Source organism: Scophthalmus maximus, chromosome 9 (genome assembly GCF_022379125.1).
Source record: "Scophthalmus maximus strain ysfricsl-2021 chromosome 9, ASM2237912v1, whole genome shotgun sequence".
Classification (NCBI taxonomy): domain Eukaryota; kingdom Metazoa; phylum Chordata; class Actinopteri; order Pleuronectiformes; family Scophthalmidae; genus Scophthalmus; species Scophthalmus maximus.
This window is the reverse complement of record NC_061523.1, coordinates 14,276,766-14,298,544: the sequence shown is the minus strand read 5'-3', so window position 1 is coordinate 14,298,544 and position 21,779 is coordinate 14,276,766. Positions and strand designations below refer to the sequence as shown.

At 42.1% G+C, this 21,779-nt stretch overlaps 1 protein-coding gene across 11 annotated transcripts in view; it reads right to left on the bottom strand.

The window, feature by feature from the left end:
• Window positions 1–576: 576 nt before the first annotated feature.
• The window catches only part of ahnak (AHNAK nucleoprotein), a 33,361-nt gene continuing 12,158 nt past the window's right edge, over window positions 577–21,779 (bottom strand). For 3 of the 11 annotated variants that reach the window (XM_047334673.1, XM_047334671.1, XM_047334672.1), the window contains one exon: window positions 577–21,695. In XM_047334673.1, the coding sequence (XP_047190629.1) occupies window positions 1,494–21,695 (20,202 nt within the window). In that variant the 3' untranslated portion in view covers window positions 577–1,493. The remainder of the gene's footprint in view (window positions 21,696–21,779) is intronic. The other 8 variants (XM_047334679.1, XM_047334674.1, XM_047334678.1 and 5 more) reach the window with 8 other exon arrangements.

Below are 21,779 nucleotides of genomic sequence, written 5' to 3'. Positions count from 1 at the left end.
GTTAATATTTGAGAATAAAACACGCTTCTCTTAAAACTATTAAAGGGGGCCTCAGCCAAAATCTTGAAATATATCTGATCCCACTCATCAAAGTTATTTTAAATTTTTCTGTATCAAAGTTATTTTAAATTTTTCTGTATGACAGTTGCTGCCCTACTGTATGTCATGCTGAACTAAGGAACTGTATGTACACTGTGATAGAATGTATCTTGATTTTTCTTGTGGAGTCATACAGTCCACTGTATTTGAGGTGTTTTGTGTCATGACCTGTGCACTAAATTCAATACATCACTGTATCCAGTGTTAGACATTATGGAGCTGCATCTGTGTTGAACAACATTTTTCCATTGACAAAGTTTAAAAAAGAAAACTTTAATTCACATCAGATGAGCTGATGGATGATTGTCAATGAGTATGACAGTTAAAAATAAGTTTCATCCAAAAGCCTGCTTCACCTGAGCAATGTGAAGTATATTTAAATTAATAAATCATGCAATGGCATTACTGTAATGTGGAACTAGATAGACAAACATAATTGGTGTGCATATAATATCATGTCATGAACGAAAAACATTATAAATTCTATAAATTGTTTTATTCAGTATATTTGGCAGAATGCACACAAAATAGTAGATCCAAAGTATATTCCATCTCCATCATATCTCATCAAAACTATGGGAATCTATCAATGCAGATTTTGTTTACAAACATCAGAAAGTGACAACATCAAAATGTTTATTCGTGACATTGTTTTACATAATCATCGAGTGTAGAGATTGACAAAGGAAATAAAATACAGGTAAGAACAAAAATGACATGAAACAAATTAATATTTTGGAAAATCGCATAGAATTTAGGTAAATAAATTTTCTTTAAAAAATGAAGAGAAGTAGTAGCAGAATTTTGATGCTTTCGAAAGAGTGACTGACTTTGCAATTGTTATATACATCATCACTCTATAAACGTGAACGTGTTAGGGCCAGCTCTATGTTTCGTATATATACTTCTGCACTGATTATGATAACAAAGCTTGAAAATAAAATCATTTCTTACATTAAAAAAGTGGCAACAGTTTATATCTGTGTGGGTGTATAAGCAAGATTTTCCTTCAAAATAACTATTGTAACTGTTCTGTGCAATAGACACCTGGATAGAAATATAACACACCCAATCATTAACATTCATTTTATAGAATGAAATAGGACATAATGAAAAACCCTGCAATAAACAAATGGTTGATATTTGGTGAGATGGCATATGTTCAATAAATCTGGAATATGTACAAAAACAATATTTATTATTACAATACAAATTAATATTATTTACAGTTTAAAGGGATTTTAAACAATCTCATGCACTCCCGTCTAATAGTGAAAAACAAAGAATGATTAATGATGCCTGTGTAAGTCTCCTTAGGTTTTAAATTTTGAAGAATTTACCATACTAGGAGAAAGAATTTAAGTGTACATGAGATAGTTTAATTTGCCTCACAATCATTTTTTTGGTGAGACAGATAATTCAAGTCTTGGGAACCTAAAACCACCCCTTGAACCACTGTCACTGCTGGAAGATGAAGACAATCTTGACTTTTTAGAGGGTTGGGGAAGACTTGTGCTACCCTCAACCTCTCTCTCACTTTCCTCACCAAGTGTCACTTCATATGAGCCCTTTGACTTTGAACCAAAACCTCCAAAGGTGCCGAACTTCAACTTGCTTTTCTTTCCTTTGACTTTCGTTCCTCCTAGGTCTAATGGAATGTCACCACCCTCAGCTTCTAAGTGAATTGAAGGAGAACTGACTGCAAGCCCCCCTTCATCACTCAAAGAAGACCGATGCCTTGATTTCTTGAATAGATCCAGTGAGGCTGACTTGCCTTTAGTTGACACACCAAGTCCAGGATCACCTAGCTCTAATTTTCCTCCCATCACTTCCCCAGTGTGTACATTTAGGTCTTTACTGCCTTTTCCACTTGTACTCAATGCTACCTCTGGTACCCGGATGTCACCTGCACTACCGCCTTTTGCTTTTGATTTGCCAAACAACTTTGGCATCTTTACCTTTACTTTGCCTTCCCTGTACTTTAGCTCTGGACTGGGAGCCTCAACATCTTGTGAACTGGCTTGACAGCTGACAGATGGAGACTGCAAATTTATTCCTCCACTAGATAAAAGTTCAGATTCAACATTTCTTCCATGCTCTTGGCCTTCTAGCTCAGGGAGAGCAATACCAAATTTTGGTACCTTGATTTTTGGAAATGTTACTGTGCCCTCTGGGTATTGATGGCTACCATGTGAACTGCCCCCTGAAATATGTGGATCAATCTCTGCACCCCCTTTTACATTTGTCAATTTAATATTAGGAGTCTTTAATTTCACATCTGATGCCTCCAAACTAAAGTTTGGTCTGTCAATACCAGAACCCTCAATGTTAGTGTTCAGGCTAGCAGATGGCAATTCTATATCAGGTGATTTCAGTCCCTCTGAAAAAGATCCATCGCCTTTTACTTTGGGTGATTTGATATCTAATTCCACATCAGGAAAATGAAGCTTACCAAAAAGAGGCTTCTTTACCTTTGTTCCTTTAGCATTGATATTGTGTGTCTCTACATCGAGAGATACTGCTGGTGTTTCTATGTCAAGATCATGTTTCTTTGCTGTTGCTTTCACTTTTGGAAGTTTAAATTTCCCCTTTTTCCCCTTTACATTGACGTCAAAATCGGGGGCATCCAGACTTGCTTCATTATCTGGGAGTTGTACTTCTGTTCTTGAACCTTTTGCTCCTACACTGATCATGGGTTTCTTTACCATGGATTCAGGCCCCCCCACTTCAAGGGATTTCATTCCGAACTTAGGACCCTTGAATTTGGGAAATGTAACACCTGTTTTTCCACCTTCAATTGTGATAGTTGGTGTTTTAATGTTGGCATTTGGATCTTTGATATCCCCTTCCAATTTGTGCATTGAAGCATCCATCTCACATTTTATTTTACGCCCTTTGAGGTTTACATCCGGTGCTTTAAAATCTATGTTAGATTTGGGGAGATTTAGGTCAATGGCTGGACCCTCCAATTTTGGACCTTTAATGTTCAGTGATGGTATTTCAATTCCGCCCTTAAATCCTTCAACCTGTGGACCTTTAATATCAATGGCAGGTGGTTTTATATCTGCCTCAATATGTGGAGGTGAAAAACTCGTATCACCTTTAAGATTCATATCAAAGTCTGGCAGTGTTGGTCCTTTTATGGCTGGTATCTTAACTTTGGGTCCTTTAATTGTTGCATCTGGGCCTTCAATGTTAATTTCTGGAGCTTTAAAGTCAATGTCAGGTGCTTTCAAATCAATATTAGCATTGGGAAGTTTTGTATCAATATTAGGACCCTCCATTTTTGGACCTTTAATGTTGAGTGACGGCATGTTGAATTTAGGCATGTCAAATCCACGGTTTGACCCATCAACGTCAATCTGTGGAACTCTGATGTCCACTTCAGGAACTCTTATGTCTTTTTCAATCTTTGCAACTGACAAGTCCACATCACCTTTGAAGTCTGGCATAGAAATGTTTGGTCCTGAGATGTTTGGCATTTTGAACTTTGACCCCTTGATCTGACCAGTCGGACACTCCAACTCAACTTGTGGTCCTTTGATATCCAATTCAGGGGCTTTAATATCAATTTCAGATTCAGGGAGGCTGACATTTACATCTGGCCCTTCAACACTTTGGCCTTGAAATCCAAAGGAAGGCATTTTAAATGTAGGCATTTTGAAACCTCCTTTTTGTCTTTCAAAGTCAACATCTGGTCCTTGAATGTCAACCTTGGGAGCTGTTAAGTCACCTTCGATCTTTGGAACTGACACATCGACGTCTCCTTTTACTTTGGGTCCTTTCAGGCTAATGTCCCAGCCTGGCAGTTTGGGTCCTGAAAGTGATGGCAAGTTGATCTTGGGTCCTTTGACTTTTGCATTAGGACCTTCCATGTCAAATTGTGGCCCTTCAATATCAATCTTAGGAGCATCAACATCAATATTAGCCTTGGGGAGTTTTACATTGACATCTGGACCTTCCAATGTTGCACCCTTCATGCCAAATGAGGGCATTTTGAATTTAGGGATGTTAAATCCACCCTTTGGCCCTTCAATATCGATATCTGCACCTTTGAAGTCTACTTCAGGTGCTCTTATGTCTCCTTCTATCTTTGGAACGGACATATCCACATCACCTTTGAGATTGGGCCCTTTCAGATTGAAATCCACACTTGGCATGTTGATGTTTGGTCCTGAGATGGTTGGCATTTTGAATTTTGGTCCTGTGATCTTGCCACTAGGACTCTTCATGTCAAAGTCTGGCCCTTCAATGTCAACCTTGGGAGCTTTGATGTCACCTTCAATCTTTGGAACTGACACATCAACGTCTCCTTTTACTTTGGGTCCTTTCAGGCTAATGTCCCAGCCTGGCAGGTTGGGTCCTGAAAGTGATGGCAAGTTGATCTTGGGTCCTTTGAGTTTTGCATCAGGACCTTCAATGTCAAATTGTGGCCCTTCAATGTCAATCTTAGGTGCATCAACATCAATATTAGCCTTGGGGAGTTTTACATTGACATCTGGACCTTCCAATTTTGGACCCTTCATGCCAAATGAGGGCATTTTGAATTTAGGCATGTGAAATCCACCCTTTGTCCCTTCAATATCAATATCTGCACCTTTTAAGTCAACTTCGGGTGCTCCTATGTCTCCTTCTATCTTTGGAACGGACATATCCACATCACCTTTGAGATTGGGCCCTTTCAGATTGAAATCCACACTTGGCATGTTGATGTTTGGTCCTGAAATGGTTGGCATTTTCAATTTTGGTCCTTTGATCTTGCCACTAGGACTCTTCATGTCAAAGTCTGGCCCTTCAATGTCGAATTGTGGCCCTTCAATATCAATCTTAGGTGCATCAACATCAATATTAGCCTTGGGGAGTTTTACATTGACATCTGGACCTTCCAATGTTGCACCCTTCATGCCAAATGAAGGCATTTTGAATTTAGGCATGTGAAATCCACCCTTTGTCCCTTCAATATCAATATCTGCACCTTTTAAGTCAACTTCGGGTGCTCCTATGTCTCCTTCTATCTTTGGAACGGACATATCCACATCACCTTTGAGATTGGGCCCTCTCAGATTGAAATCCACACTTGGCATTTGGATGTTTGGTCCTGAGATGGTTGGCATTTTGAATTTTGGTCCTGTGATCTTGCCACTAGGACTCTTCATGTCAAAGTCTGGCCCTTCAATGTCAACCTTGGGAGCTTTGATGTCACCTTCGATCTTTGGAACGGACACATCGACGTCTCCTTTTACTTTGGGTCCTTTCAGGCTAATGTCCCAGCCTGGCAGGTTGGGTCCTGAAAGTGATGGCAGGTTGATCTTGGGTCCTTTGAGTTTTGCATCGGGACATTCGACGTCAAATTGTGGCCCTTCAAAATCAATCTTAGGTGCATCAACATCAATATTACCCTTGGGGAGTTTTACATTGACATCTGGACCTTCCAATTTTGGACCCTTCATGCCAAATGAGGGCATTTTGAATTTAGGCATGTGAAATCCACCCTTTGTCCCTCCAATATCAATATCTGCACCTTTTAAGTCAACTTCGGGTGCTCCTATGTCTCCATCTATCTTTGGAACGGACATATCCACATCACCTTTGAGATTGGGCCCTTTCAGATTGAAATCCACACTTGGCATGTTGATGTTTGGTCCTGAAATGGTTGGCATTTTGAATTTTGGTCCTTTGATCTTGCCACTAGGACTCTTCATGTCAAAGTCTGGCCCTTCAATGTCCACCTTGGGAGCTTTGATGTCACCTTCGATCTTTGGAACGGACACATCGATGTCTCCTTTTACTTTGGGTCCTTTCAGGCTAATGTCCCAGCCTGGCAGGTTGGGTCCTGAAAGTGATGGCAGGTTGAGCTTGGGTCCTTTGAGTTTTGCATCGGGACATTCAACGTCAAATTGTGGCCCTTCAAAATCAATCTTAGGTGCATCAACATCAATATTACCCTTGGGGAGTTTTACATTGACATCTGGACCTTCCAATTTTGGACCCTTCATGCCAAATGAGGGCATTTTGAATTTAGGCATGTGAAATCCACCCTTTGTCCCTTCAACATCAATATCTGCACCTTTTAAGTCAACTTCGGGTGCTCCTATATCTCCTTCTATCTTTGGAATGGACATATCCACATCCCCTTTGAGATTGGGCCCTTTCAAATTGAAATCCACATTCGGCATATGAATTTTGGGTCCTGAAATGGTTGGCATTTTGAATTTTGCTCCTTTGATCTTGCCACTAGGACTCTTCATGTCAAAGTCTGGCCCTTCAATGTCAAATTGGGGCCCTTCAATATCAATCTTGGGTGCATCAACATCAATATTAGCCTTGGGGAGTTTTACATTGCCATCTGGACCTTCCAATGTTGCACCCTTCATGCCAAATGTGGGCATTTTGAATTTAGGCATGTTAAATCCACCCTTTGGTCCTTCAATATCAATATCTGCACCTTTGAAGTCTGCTTCAGGTGCTCTTATGTCTCCTTCTATCTTTGGAACGGACATATCCACATCACCTTTGAGATTTGGCCCTCTCAGATTGAAATCCACACTTGGCATTTGGATGTTTGGTCCTGAGATGGTTGGCATTTTGAATTTTGGTCCTGTGATCTTGCCACTAGGACTCTTCATGTCAAAGTCTGGCCCTTCAATGTCAACCTTGGGAGCTTTGATGTCACCTTCAATCTTTGGAACTGACACATCGACGTCTCCTTTTACTTTGGGTCCTTTCAGACTAACGTCCCAACCTGGCAGCTTGTGTCCTGAAAGTGATGGCAAGTTGATCTTGGGTCCTTTGAGTTTTGCATCAGGACCTTCAACGTCAAATTGTGGCCCTTCAATATCAATCTCAGGTGCATCAACATCAATATTAGCCTTGGGGAGTTTTACATTGACATCTGGACCTTCCAATTTTGGACCCTTCATGCCAAATGAGGGCATTTTGAATTTAGGCATGTGAAATCCACCCTTTGTCCCTTCAATATCGATATCTGCACCTTTGAAATCAACTTCGGGTGCTCCTATGTCTCCTTCTATCTTTGGAACGGACATATCCACATCACCTTTGAGATTAGGCCCTCTCAGATTGAAGTCCACACTTGGCATTTGGATGTTTGGTCCTGAGATGGTTGGCAATTGGATGTTTGGTCCTGAGATGGTTGGCATTTTGAATTTTGGTCCTGTGATCTTGCCACTAGGACTCTTCATGTCAAAGTCTGGCCCTTCAATGTCAACCTTGGGAGCTTTGATTTCACCTTCGATCTTTGGAACTGACACATCAACATCTCCTTTTACTTTAGGTCCTTTCAGGCTAACGTCCCAACCTGGCAGCTTTTGTCCTGAAAATGATGGCAGGTTGAGCTTGGGTCCTTTGAGTTTTGCATCAGGGCCTTCAACGTCAAATTGTGGCCCTTCAATATCAATCTCAGGTGCATCAACATCAATATTAGCCTTGGGGAGTTTTACATTGACATCTGGACCTTCCAATTTTGGACCCTTCATGCCAAATGAGGGCATTTTGAATTTAGGCATGTGAAATCCACCCTTTATCCCTTCAATATCGATATCTGCACCTTGTAAGTCAACTTCGGGTGCTCCTATGTCTCCTTCTATCTTTGGAATGGACATATCCACATCACCTTTGAGATTGGGCCCTCTCAGATTGAAATCCACACTTGGCATTTGAATGTTTGGTCCTGAGATTGTTGGCATTTTGAATTTTGGTCCTGTGATCTTGCCACTAGGACTCTTCATGTCAAAGTCTGGCCCTTCAATGTCAACCTTGGGAACTTTGATGTCACCTTCGATCTTTGGAACTGACACATCGACATCTCCTTTTACTTTGGGTCCTTTCAGGCTAACGTCCCAACCTGGCAGCTTGTGTCCTGAAAATGATGGCAGGTTGAGCTTGGGTCCTTTGAGTTTTGCATCAGGACCTTCAACGTCAAATTGTGGCCCTTCAATATCAATCTCAGGTGCATCAACATCAATATTAGCCTTGGGGAGTTTTACATTGACGTCTGGACCTTCCAATTTTGGACCCTTCATGCCAAATGAGGGCATTTTGAATTTAGGCATGTGAAATCCACCCTTTGTCCCTTCAATATCGATATCTGCACCTTGTAAGTCAACTTCGGGTGCTCCTATTTCTCCTTCTATCTTCGGAATGGACATATCCACATCACCTTTGAGATTGGGCCCTCTCAGATTGAAATCCAGACTTGGCATGTTGATGTTTGGTCCTGAGATGGTTGGCATTTTGAATTTTGGTCCAGTGATCTTGCCACTAGGACTCTTCATGTCAAAGTCTGGCCCTTCAATGTCAACCTTAGGAGCTTTGATGTCACCTTTGATCTTTGGAACTGACACATCGACGTCTCCTTTTACTTTGGGTACTTTCAGGCTAATGTCCCAGCCTGGCAGGTTGGGTCCTGAAAGTGATGGCAAGTTGATCTTGGGTCCTTTGAGTTTTGCATCAGGACCTTCAATGTCAAATTGTGGCCCTTCAATATCAATCTTAGGTGCATCAACTTCAAAATTAGCCTTGGGGAGTTTTACATTGACATCTGGACCTTCCAATTTTGGACCCTTCATGCCAAATGAGGGCATTTTGAATTTAGGCATGTGAAATCCACCCTTTGTCCCTTCCATATCGATATCTGCACCTTTTAAGTCAACTTCGGGTGCTCCTATGTCTCCTTCTATCTTTGGAACGGACATATCCACATCACCTTTGAAATTGGGCCCTTTCAAATTGAAATCCACACTTGGCATGTGGATGTTTGGTCCTGAAATGGTCGGCATTTTGAATTTTGGTCCTGTGATCTTGCCACTAGGACTCTTCATGTCAAAGTCTGGCCCTTCAATGTCAACCTTGGGAGCTTTGATGTCACCTTCGATCTTTGGAACTGACACATCAACGTCTCCTTTTACTTTGGGTCCTTTCAGGCTAATGTCCCAGCCTGGCAGGTTGGGACCAGAAAGTGATGGCAAGTTGATCTTGGGTCCTTTGAGTTTTGCATCAGGACCTTCAATGTCAATCTTAGGTGCATCAACATCAATATTAGCCTTGGGGAGTTTTACATTGACATCTGGACCTTCCAATGTTGGACCCTTCATGCCAAATGAGGGCATTTTGAATTTAGGCATGTGAAATCCACCCTTTGTCCCTTCAATATCGATATCTGCACCTTTTAAGTCAACTTCGGGTGCTCCTATGTCTCCTTCTATCTTTGGAACGGACATATCCACATCGCCTTTGAGATTGGGCCCTTTCAAATTGAAATCCAAATTCGGCATGTGGATGTTTGGTCCTGAAATGGTCGGCATTTTGAATTTTGGTCCTGTGATCTTGCCACTAGGACTCTTCATATCAAAGTCTGGCCCTTCAATGTCAACTTTGGGAGCTTTGATGTCACCTTCGATCTTTGGAACTGACACATCGACATCTCCTTTTACTTTGGGTCCTTTCAGGCTAATGTCCCAGCCTGGCAGGTTGGGTCCTGAAAGTGATGGCAGGTTGATCTTGGGTCCTTTGAGTTTTGCATCAGGACCTTCAATGTCAAATTGTGGCCCTTCAATATCAATCTTAGGTGCATCAACATCAAAATTAGCCTTGGGGAGTTTTACATTGACATCTGGACCTTCCAATTTTGGACCCTTCATGCCAAATGAAGGCATTTTGAATTTAGGCATGTGAAATCCACCCTTTGTCCCTTCCATATCGATATCTGCACCTTTTAAGTCAACTTCGGGTGCTCCTATGTCTCCTTCTATCTTTGGAACGGACATATCCACATCACCTTTGAGATTGGGCCCTCTCAAATTGAAATCCACATTCGGCATGTGGATGTTTGGTCCTGAAATGGTCGGCATTTTGAATTTTGGTCCTGTGATCTTGCCACTAGGACTCTTCATGTCAAAGTCTGGCCCTTCAATGTCAACCTTGGGAGCTTTGATGTCACCTTCGATCTTTGGAACTGACACATCAACGTCTCCTTTTACTTTGGGTCCTTTCAGGCTAATGTCCCAGCCTGGCAGGTTGGGTCCAGAAAGTGATGGCAAGTTGATCTTGGGTCCTTTGAGTTTTGCATCAGGACCTTCAATGTCAATATTAGGTGCATCAACATCAATATTAGCCTTGGGGAGTTTTACATTGACATCTGGACCTTCCAATGTTGCACCCTTCATGCCAAATGAGGGCATTTTGAATTTAGGCATGTGAAATCCACCCTTTGTCCCTTCAATATCGATATCTGCATCTTTGAAGTCTACTTCAGGTGCTCTTATGTCTCCTTCTATCTTTGGAACGGACATATCCACATCACTTTTGAGATTGGGCCCTTTCAGATTGAAATCCACACTTGGCATGTTGATGTTTGGTCCTGAGATGGTTGGCATTTTGAATTTTGGTCCTTTGATCTTGCCACTAGGACTCTTCATGTCAAAGTCTGGCCCTTCAATGTCAACCTTGGGAGCTTTGATGTCACCTTCGATCTTTGGAACTGACACATCGACGTCTCCTTTTAAAACTTTGGGTCCTTTCAGGCTAATGTCCCAGCCTGGCAGGTTGGGTCCAGAAAGTGATGGCAAGTTGATCTTCGGTCCTTTGAGTTTTGCATCAGGCCCTTCAATATCAATCTTAGGTGCATCAACATCAATATTAGCCTTGGGGAGTTTTACATTGACATCTGGACCTTCCAATGTTGCACCCTTCATGCCAAATGAGGGCATTTTAAATTTAGGCATGTGAAATCCACCCTTTGTCCCTTCAATATCGATATCTGCATCTTTGAAGTCTACTTCAGGTGCTCTTATGTCTCCTTCTATCTTTGGAACGGACATATCCACATCACTTTTGAGATTGGGCCCTTTCAGATTGAAATCCACACTTGGCATGTTGATGTTTGGTCCTGAGATGGTTGGCATTTTGAATTTTGGTCCTTTGATCTTGCCACTAGGACTCTTCATGTCAAAGTCTGGCCCTTCAATGTCAACCTTGGGAGCTTTGATGTCACCTTCGATCTTTGGAACTGACACATCGACGTCTCCTTTTACTTTGGGTCCTTTCAGGCTAATGTCCCAGCCTGGCAGGTTGGGTCCAGAAAGTGATGGCAAGTTGATCTTGGGTCCTTTGAGTTTTGCATCAGGACCTTCAATATCAATCTTAGGTGCATCAACATCAATATTAGCCTTGGGGAGTTTTACATTGACATCTGGACCTTCCAATGTTGCACCCTTCATGCCAAATGAGGGCATTTTGAATTTAGGCATGTGAAATCCACCCTTTGTCCCTTCAATATCGATATCTGCATCTTTGAAGTCTACTTCAGGTGCTCTTATGTCTCCTTCTATCTTTGGAACGGACATATCCACATCACTTTTGAGATTGGGCCCTTTCAGATTGAAATCCACACTTGGCATGTTGATGTTTGGTCCTGAGATGGTTGGCATTTTGAATTTTGGTCCTTTGATCTTGCCACTAGGACTCTTCATGTCAAAGTCTGGCCCTTCAATGTCAACCTTGGGAGCTTTGATGTCACCTTGGATCTTTGGAACTGACACATCGACGTCTCCTTTTACTTTGGGTCCTTTCAGGCTAATGTCCCAGCCTGGCAGGTTGGGTCCAGAAAGTGATGGCAAGTTGATCTTGGGTCCTTTGAGTTTTGCATCAGGCCCTTCAATATCAATCTTAGGTGCATCAACATCAATATTAGCCTTGGGGAGTTTTACATTGACATCTGGACCTTCCAATGTTGCACCCTTCATGCCAAATGAGGGCATTTTGAATTTAGGCATGTGAAATCCACCCTTTGTCCCTTCAATATCGATATCTGCATCTTTGAAGTCTACTTCAGGTGCTCTTATGTCTCCTTCTATCTTTGGAACGGACATATCCACATCACTTTTGAGATTGGGCCCTTTCAGATTGAAATCCACACTTGGCATGTTGATGTTTGGTCCTGAGATGGTTGGCATTTTGAATTTTGGTCCTTTGATCTTGCCACTAGGACTCTTCATGTCAAAGTCTGGCCCTTCAATGTCAACCTTGGGAGCTTTGATGTCACCTTCGATCTTTGGAACTGACACATCGACGTCTCCTTTTACTTTGGGTCCTTTCAGGCTAATGTCCCAGCCTGGCAGGTTGGGTCCTGAAAGTGATGGCAAGTTGATCTTGGGTCCTTTGAGTTTTGCATCAGGACCTTCAATGTCAAATTGTGGCCCTTCAATATCAATCTTAGGTGCATCAACATCAACATTAGCCTTGGGGAGTTTTACATTGACATCTGGACCTTCCAATGTTGCACCCTTCATGCCAAATGAAGGCATTTTGAATTTAGGCATGTGAAATCCACCCTTTGTCCCTTCAATATCGATATCTGCACCTTTTAAGTCAACTTCGGGTCCTCCAATGTCTCCTTCTATCTTTGGAACGGACATATCCACATCACCTTTGAGATTGGGCCCTTTCAAATTGAAATCCACATTCGGCATGTGGATGTTTGGTCCTGAAATGGTCGGCATTTTGAATTTTGGTCCTTTGATCTTGCCACTAGGACTCTTCATGTCAAAGTCTGGCCCTTCAATGTCAACCTTGGGAGCTTTGATGTCACCTTCGATCTTTGGAACCGACACATCGACATCTCCTTTTACTTTGGGTCCTTTCAGGCTAACGTCCCAGCCTGGCAGGTTGGGTCCTGAAAGTGATGGCAAGTTGATTTTGGGTCCTTTGAGTTTTGCATCAGGACCTTCAATGTCAAATTGTGGCCCTTCAATATCAATCTTAGGTGCATCAACATCAATATTAGCCTTGGGGAGTTTGACATTGACATCTGGACCTTCCAATGTTGCACCTTTCATGCCAAATGAGGGCATTTTAAATTTAGGGATGTTAAATCCACCCTTTGGCCCTTCAATATCGATATCTGCATCTTTGAAGTCTACTTCAGGTGCTCTTATGTCTCCTTCTATCTTTGGAATGGACATATCCACATCACCTTTGAGATTGGGCCCTTTCAGATTGAAATCCACACTTGGCATGTTGATGTTTGGTCCTGAGATGGTTGGCATTTTGAATTTTGGTCCTTTGATCTTGCCGCTAGGACTCTTCATTTCAAATTCTGGCCCTTCAATGTCAACCTTGGGAGCTTTGATGTCACCTTCGATCTTTGGAACTGACACATCAACGTCTCCTTTTACTTTGGGTCCTTTCAGGCTAATGTCCCAGCCTGGCAGGTTGGGTCCTGAAAGTGATGGCAAGTTCATCTTGGGTCGTTTGAGTTTTGCATCAGGACCTTCAATGTCAAATTGTGGCCCTTCAATATCAATCTTAGGTGCATCAACATCAATATTAGCCTTGGGGAGTTTGACATTGACATCTGGACCTTCCAATGTTGCATCCTTCATGCCAAATGAGGGCATTTTGAATTTAGGGATGTTAAATCCACCCTTTGGCTCTTCAATATCGATATCTGCACCTTTTAAGTCTACTTCAGGTGCTCTTATGTCTCCTTCTATCTTTGGAACGGACATATCCACATCACCTTTGAGATTGGGCCCTCTCAGATTGAAATCCACACTTGGCATATGGATTTTTGGTCCTGAGATGTTTGGCATTTTGAATTTTGGTCCTGTGATCTTGCCACTAGGACTCTTAATGTCAACGTCGGGCCCTTCAATGTCAACCTTGGGAGCTTTGATGTCACCTTCAATCTTTGGAACTGACACATCGACGTCTCCTTTTACTCTGAGTCCTTTCCGGCTAATGTCCCAGCCTGGCAGGTTGGGTCCTGAAAGCGATGGCAGGTTGATCGTGGGTCCTTTGAGTTTTGCATTAGGACCTTCAACGTCAAATTGTGGCACTTCAATATCAATCTTAGGTGTATCAACATCAATATTACCCTTGGGGAGTTTTACATTGACGTCTGGACCTTCCAATGTTGCAGCCTTCATACCAAATGAGGGCATTTTGAATTTAGGCATGTCAAATCCACCCTTTGTCCCTTCGACATCAATATCTACACCTTTTAAGTCAACTTCAGGTGCTCTTATGTCTCCTTCAATCTTTGGAACAGATATGTCCACATCACCTTTGAGATTGGGCCCTCTCAGATTGAAATCCACATCTGGCATTGTAATTTTTGGCCCTGACATGGTTGGCAACTTGAATTTGGGTCCTGTTGTCTCAATTTTAACATTGGGTCCTACGATGTCAACATCTGCAGTTTTTATATCTCTGCCAGCATTGGAAAGATTAAGATCAACTTCTGGCATTTCAGACTTTGGGCCTTTGAAACCAAATTTTGGCATCTTGAATTTGGAACCTTTTGTTTTTGGCCCAGTTAATCCAAAGTCAACATCAATTCCTTCAGAGCTGCTGGTTTTTCCCTTGATTCTGATGTCCCCTTGTGCAAATTTCACATCTGTCTCTGGGGTCTTTATCTTTGAACCCTTGAATCCAAACTTAGGCATTTTAAATTTGGTTTTCTTTGTCTCCATTTGATGAACATCAACTGTAAAATCTGGTGCCTCAATTTCAGCTTTAGGCACTTGAACATCCCCTTTCAATTCACCCTTAAACTTTGGCCCCTTCAGGTGGATATCAACATCTGGCAATGACATTTTAGGTCCAGATAATGTTGGTAACTTAAATTTTGGTCCTGTAACATCTCCGGCGGGAGATTCAAAATCAATATCATGACCTTTGAGCTTGACTTCAGGTGTTTTTAAGTCTCCCTCTATTTCTGGAACTGTCAAAACCGCATCACCTTTAAGCTTGGGACCTTTTAAATTCAAGTCAACAACAGGCATGGAGACTTTTGGTCCTGAAAATGCTGGCATGTTTAATTTAGGTCCTTTCATTTTGCCACTTGGACTTTCAATGTCAATATCGGCTCCTTTGATGTCAAACTCAGGGACTTTGATACCAATAGATGGTATTTTGATTTTCGGCATTTCAAATCCACCCTTAGGCCCCACAATGTCAACATCTGGTCTTTTGATGTCAACCTCGGGTGTCTTTATGTCTCCCTCTATCTTTGGAGTAGACAATTCCACACCACTGTTGAGTTTTGGACCTTTTAGTTTCCAATCCAACTCTGGCATGGAGACTTTGGGTGCGGAAATTGTTGGCATGCTGAATTTGGGTCCTTTGATTTTTGTATCAGGGCCTTCAATATCAATTCCTGGAGCTTTAATGTCAACTTTCGGTCCTTTCACATCGATGTTTGCTTCGGGCACTTTCATATCAACATCTGGACCCTCAACTTTGGGACCTTTAAGGTTAAAAGAGGGTATTTTGATTTTCGGCATTTCAAATTCACCCTTAGGGCCTGCAATATCAACCTCTGGTCCTTTGATGTCAACCTTGGGTGTCTTTATGTCTCCCTCTATCTTTGGAGTAGACAATTCCACATCACTTTTGAGCTTTGGACCTTTTAGTTTCCAATCCAACTCTGGCATGGAGACTTTGGGTGCGGAAATTGTTGGCATGCTGAATTTAGGTCCTTTGATTTTTGCATCAGGGCCTTCAGTATCAATTCCTGGAGCTTTAATGTCAACTTTTGGTCCTTTCACATCAATGTTTGCTTCGGGCACTTTCATATCAACATCCGGACCCTCAACTTTGGGACCTTTAAGGTTAAAAGAGGGTATTTTGATTGTCGGCATATCAAATCCACCCTTAGGCCCTGCAATATCAAACTCTGGTCCTTTGATGTCAACCTCGGGTGTCTTTATGTCTCCCTCTATCTTTGGAGTAGACAATTCCACATCACTTTTGAGTTTTGGACCTTTTAGTTTCCAATCCACCTCTGGCATGGAGACTTTGGGTGCGGAAATTGTTGGCATGCTGAATTTGGGTCCTTTGATTTTTGCATCAGGGCCTTCAATGTCAATTCCTGGAGCTTTAATGTCAACGTCAGGTCCTTTCATTTCAATGTTTGCTTCGGGGACTTTTATATCAACATCTGGTCCCTCAACTTTGGGACCTTTAATGCCAAATGATGGAATTTTAATCTTTGGCAATTTAAATCCACTACTGCTGCCATCAATGTCAACATCTTGTACATTGATATCCATCTCAGGTGTTTTTATGTCTCCCTCTATCTTTGGAGTAGACACTTCAACATCACTGTTGAGTTTTGGACCTTTTAGTTTCCAATCCACCTCTGGCATGGAGACTTTGGGTGCGGAAATTGTTGGCATGCTGAATTTGGGTCCTTTGATTTTTGCATCAGGGCCTTCAATGTCAATTCCTAGAGCTTTAATGTCAACGTCAGGTCCTTTCATTTCAATGTTTGCTTCGGGGACTTTTATATCAACATCTGGTCCCTCAACTTTGGGACCTTTGATGCCAAATGATGGAATTTTAAACTTTGGCATTTTAAATCCACCACTGCTTCCCTCAATGTCAACATCTGGTACATTGATATCCATCTCAGGTGTTTTTATGTCTCCCTCTATCTTTGGAGTAGACACTTCAACATCACTGTTGAGTTTTGGACCTTTTAGTTTCCAATCCAACTCTGGCATGGAGACTTTGGGTGCGGAAATTGTTGGCATGCTGAATTTGGGTCCTTTGACTTTTGCATCAGGGCCTTCAATATCAATTCCTGGAGCTTTAATGTCAACTTTCGGTCCTTTCACATCGATGTTTGCTTCGGGCACTTTCATATCAACATCTGGACCCTCAACTTTCCGACCTTTAAGGTTAAAAGAGGGTATTTTGATTTTCGGCATTTCAAATCCACCCTTAGGCCCTGCAATATCAAACTCTGGTCCTTTGATGTCAACCTCGGGTGTCTTTATGTCTCCCTCTATCTTTGGAGTAGACAATTCCACATCACTGTTGAGCTTTGGACCTTTTAGTTTCCAATCCAACTCTGGCATGGAGACTTTGGGTGGGGAAATTGTTGGCATGCTGAATTTGGGTCCTTTGATTTTTGCATCAGGGCCTTCAATGTCAATTCCTGGAGCTTTAATGTCAACGTCAGGTCCTTTCATTTCAATTTTTGCTTCGGGGACTTTTATATCAACATCTGGTCCCTCAACTTTGGGACCTTTGATGCCAAATGATGGAATTTTAAACTTTGGCATTTTAAATCCACCACTGCTTCCCTCAATGTCAACATCTGGTACATTGATATCCATCTCAGGTGTTTTTATGTCTCCCTCTATCTTTGGAGTAGACACTTCAACATCACTGTTGAGTTTTGGACCTTTTAGTTTCCAATCCAACTCTGGCATGGAGACTTTGGGTGCGGAAATTGTTGGCATGCTGAATTTGGGTCCTTTGACTTTTGCATCAGGGCCTTCAATATCAATTCCTGGAGCTTTAATGTCAACTTTCGGTCCTTTCACATCGATGTTTGCTTCGGGCACTTTCATATCAACATCTGGACCCTCAACTTTCCGACCTTTAAGGTTAAAAGAGGGTATTTTGATTTTCGGCATTTCAAATCCACCCTTAGGCCCTGCAATATCAAACTCTGGTCCTTTGATGTCAACCTCGGGTGTCTTTATGTCTCCCTCTATCTTTGGAGTAGACAATTCCACATCACTGTTGAGCTTTGGATCTTTTAGTTTCCAATCCAACTCTGGCATGGAGACTTTGGGTGCGGAAATTGTTGGCATGCTGAATTTGGGTCCTTTGATTTTTGCATCAGGGCCTTCAATATCAATTCCTGGAGCTTTAATGTCAACGTCAGGTCCTTTCATTTCAATGTTTGCTTCGGGGACTTTTATATCAACATCTGGTCCCTCAACTTTGGGACCTTTAATGCCAAATGATGGAATTTTAAACTTTGGCATTTTAAATCCACCACTGCTGCCCTCAATGTCAACATCTGGTACATTGATATCCATCTCGGGTGTTTTTATGTCTCCCTCTATCTTTGGTGTAGACACTTCAACATCACTGTTGAGTTTTGGACCTTTTAGTTTCCAATCCAACTCTGGCATGGAGACTTTGGGTGCGGAAATTGTTGGCATGCTGAATTTGGGTCCTTTGACTTTTGCATCAGGGCCTTCAATATCAAATCCTGGAGCTTTAATGTCAACTTTCGGTCCTTTCACATCGATGCTTGCTTTGGACACTTTCATATCAACATCTGGACCCTCAACTTTGGGACCTTTAAGGTTCAAAGAGGGTATTTTGATTTTCGGCATTTCAAATCCACCCTTAGGCCCTGCAATATCAAACTCTGGTCCTTTGATGTCAACCTCGGGTGTCTTTATGTCTCCCTCTATCTTTGGAGTAGACAATTCCACATCACTTTTGAGTTTTGGACCTTTTAGTTTCCAATCCACCTCTGGCATGGAGACTTTGGGTGCGGAAATTGTTGGCATGCTGAATTTGGGTCCTTTGATTTTTGCATCAGGGCCTTCAATATCAATTCCTGGAGCTTTAGTGTCAACGTCAGGTCCTTTCATTTCAATGTTTGCTTCGGGGACTTTTATATCAACATCTGGTCCCTCAACTTTGGGACCTTTAATGCCAAATGATGGAATTTTAATCTTTGGCATTTTAAATCCACCACTGCTGCCCTCAATGTCAACATCTGGTACATTGATATCCATCTCAGGTGTTTTTATGTCTCCCTCTATCTTTGGAGAAGACAAATCCATTTCACCTTTGTGTTTTGGACCTTTGAGTTTAAAGTCCACATTTGGCATTGACAGGTTTGGTCCTGAAATTGTTGGAAGGCTGAGAGTCGGTCCTTTGACCTTTGTGTCAGGTTCTTCAATGTCAATTGCTGGAGCTTTAATGTCAACTTTAGGTCCTTTCACATCGATGTTTGCGTCAGGGACTTTTATATCAATATCTGGACCCTCCACTTTGGGACCTTTAATGTTAGAAGAGCGCATTTTGATTTTTGGCATTTCAAATCCACCCTTAGGCCCTGCAATATCAAGCTCTGGTGCTTGGATGTCAAATTCAGGAGCTTCTATGTCAACGTTTGCTTTGGGAAGGCTTGTATCAGCCTCTGACCCTTCTAATTTAGGGCTTTTAATGCCAAATGATGGAATTTTAAACTTTGGCATTTTGAATCCACCACTGCTGCCCTCAATGTCAACATCTGGTACATTGATATCCATCTCAGGTGTTTTTATGTCTCCCTCTATCTTTGGAGTAGACACTTCAACATCACTGTTGCGGTTTGGACCTTTTAGTTTCCAATCAAAATCTGGCATGGAGACTTTGGGTGCGGAAATTGTTGGCAGATTGAATTTGGGTCCTTTGACCTTTGCATCAGGGCCTTCAATGTCAATTCCTTGACCTTTAATGTCAACGTCAGGTCCTTTCATTTCAATTTTTGCTTCGGGGACTTTTATATCAACATCTGGTCCCTCAACTTTGGGACCTTTAATGCCAAAAGATGGAATTTTAATCTTTGGCATTTTAAATCCACCACTGCTGCCGTCAATGTCAACATCTGGTACATTGATATCCATCTCAGGTGTTTTTATGTCTCCCTCTATCTTTGGTGTAGACACTTCAACATCACTGTTGAGGTTTGGACCTTTTAGTTTCCAATCAAAATCTGGCATGGAGACTTTGGGTGCTGAAATTGTTGGCAGATTGAATTTGGGTCCTTTGACCTTTGCATCAGGGCCTTCAATATCAATTCCTGGAGCTTTAATGTCAACTTTCGGTCCTTTCACATCGATGCTTGCTTCGGGCACTTTCATATCAAGATCTGGACCCTCAACTTTGGGACCTTTAAGGTTAAAAGAGGGCATTTTGATTTTCGACATTTCAAATCCACCCTTAGGCCCTGCAAAATCAAACTCTGGTCCTTTGATGTCAACCTCGGGTGTCTTAATGTCTCCCTCTATCTTTGGAGTAGACAATTCCACATCACTGTTGAGTTTTGGACCTTTTAGTTTGATGTCCACATTTGGCATTGAGAGGTTTGGTCCTGAAATTTTTGGAAGGCTGGATTTTGGTCCTTTGACTTTTGTATCAGGGCCTTCGATTTCAATATCTGGAGCTTTATTGCCAACGTCAGGTCCTTTCACATAGATGTTTGCTTCGGGGACTTTTATATCAACATCTGGACCCTCAACTTTGGGACCTTTTAGGCTGAATGAGGGTTTTTTGATTTTCGGCATTTCAAATCCACCCTTAGGCCCTGCAATATCAAACTCTGGTCCTTGGATGTCAACCTTGGTTGGAGCCGATATGTCCACATCACTTTTGAGTTTGGGACCTTTGCTGCTTAAATCCACATTTGGCATGGAGACCTTCGTTCCTGAAAATGGTGACACAACGAATTTTGATCCTTTGATATTACCGCTAGGAGTTTTAATGTCAATTTCTTGTGCATTAATGTCCACTTCAGGAGCTTTAATTTTAATGCCAGCTTTTGGAGAACCAACATCTCCTTCAATCTTTGGTATTTTTATATCGACCTCTCTCTCAACTTTTTGACCTTCAAGTGTGATATCCACACCTGGCATCTTTGGTCCTTTTATTTTTACACCACTGCTTCCAACAACAACTTGTGGTGTTTTAACAGCAACCCCAGGAGTCCCAGATGATGGTATCTTTATCTGAGGCAAATCCACTTCTTTCCCCTCAATGTTAACATTTGGACCTTTAAAGTCTACTTTGGGTGCCTTAAGTTCTCCCTCTGTCTTTGGCACTGTTACATCCACACCTGCCATTGAAATCTTGCCTTGCCCTGTGGAATATCCGGAGGAAACGCTGCCTAATGTTTTTGCTGATCCTCCTATCCTGCCACCTGTCAATTCAGTATCAATATCAATGGAATCTTCACCTTGTCTGACCTTCGGAATATCAATACTGCCTGATCCTTTTGCTTGTGGGTGACTGATGGTAATTTCAGATACCCTCACCTTTTTTCGCTCACCTAAACTGGTCTCAACGCTTCCCTCCTGTGTTTTATCAATCGATGTAGTCAAAATCTGTATGCCCTTTCCTGGTAAAGACATACTAATTGACCCTTCATCAGTAGAGATCACCTCGGCACCTCCCAACTCTCCTTTTGTAACATGCCAACTCCCAGTGTTTGTGCTGTCTCCTAGTGTCATGCTTGTTCCTGACACCTGAAAGCTTCCACCTCCTTGCTCTCCACTTCCTCTTGAGATCTCAAAGTCCCCCTGGCTACCACCTGTTATTCCAAAGTTTGGCCCTTTAAATCCGAGACCTGTATTTCTATCTTTTTCTTTCTCTCTTGTTATTGTTGTGGTCTTAACATCCCCACTGCCCCAGTGTGTCTCTGTGGAGCTAAGATGTGGTCCAGAGTAAGAGACATTGCTTGACTCAAAATCTCCCTCCTCTGTTCCCTCTTTACCTGAAGGGCTGCCATGTGAGATTCTGAAACGAGGAGATCCATCTCCAGATTCGTGCCTTAGCCCCTTGAACTCTGGGCTTGAAAGTTCCTCACTTATGCCACCTGGCATATCCACGGTGTAGGTAGTGATGCGTCGGGTGATGGTAGTAATTGTGCTGCCATCACTGCTTGTGCTGCTGTGCCGCTCTGTACGAACATCTACTCCCTCTGCAAGGTCTTCAGACTTCAGCCTTGGTTTTATCTTTTTTGTGTATATTCTCTTGTAGTCCTCATCATCTCCACTCTGGTGATAAAACACAAAAAGGCATATATCATGAAATGTTATTTTATTATTATTAATGTAATATATGTTTTGTTTCAGTAGTTT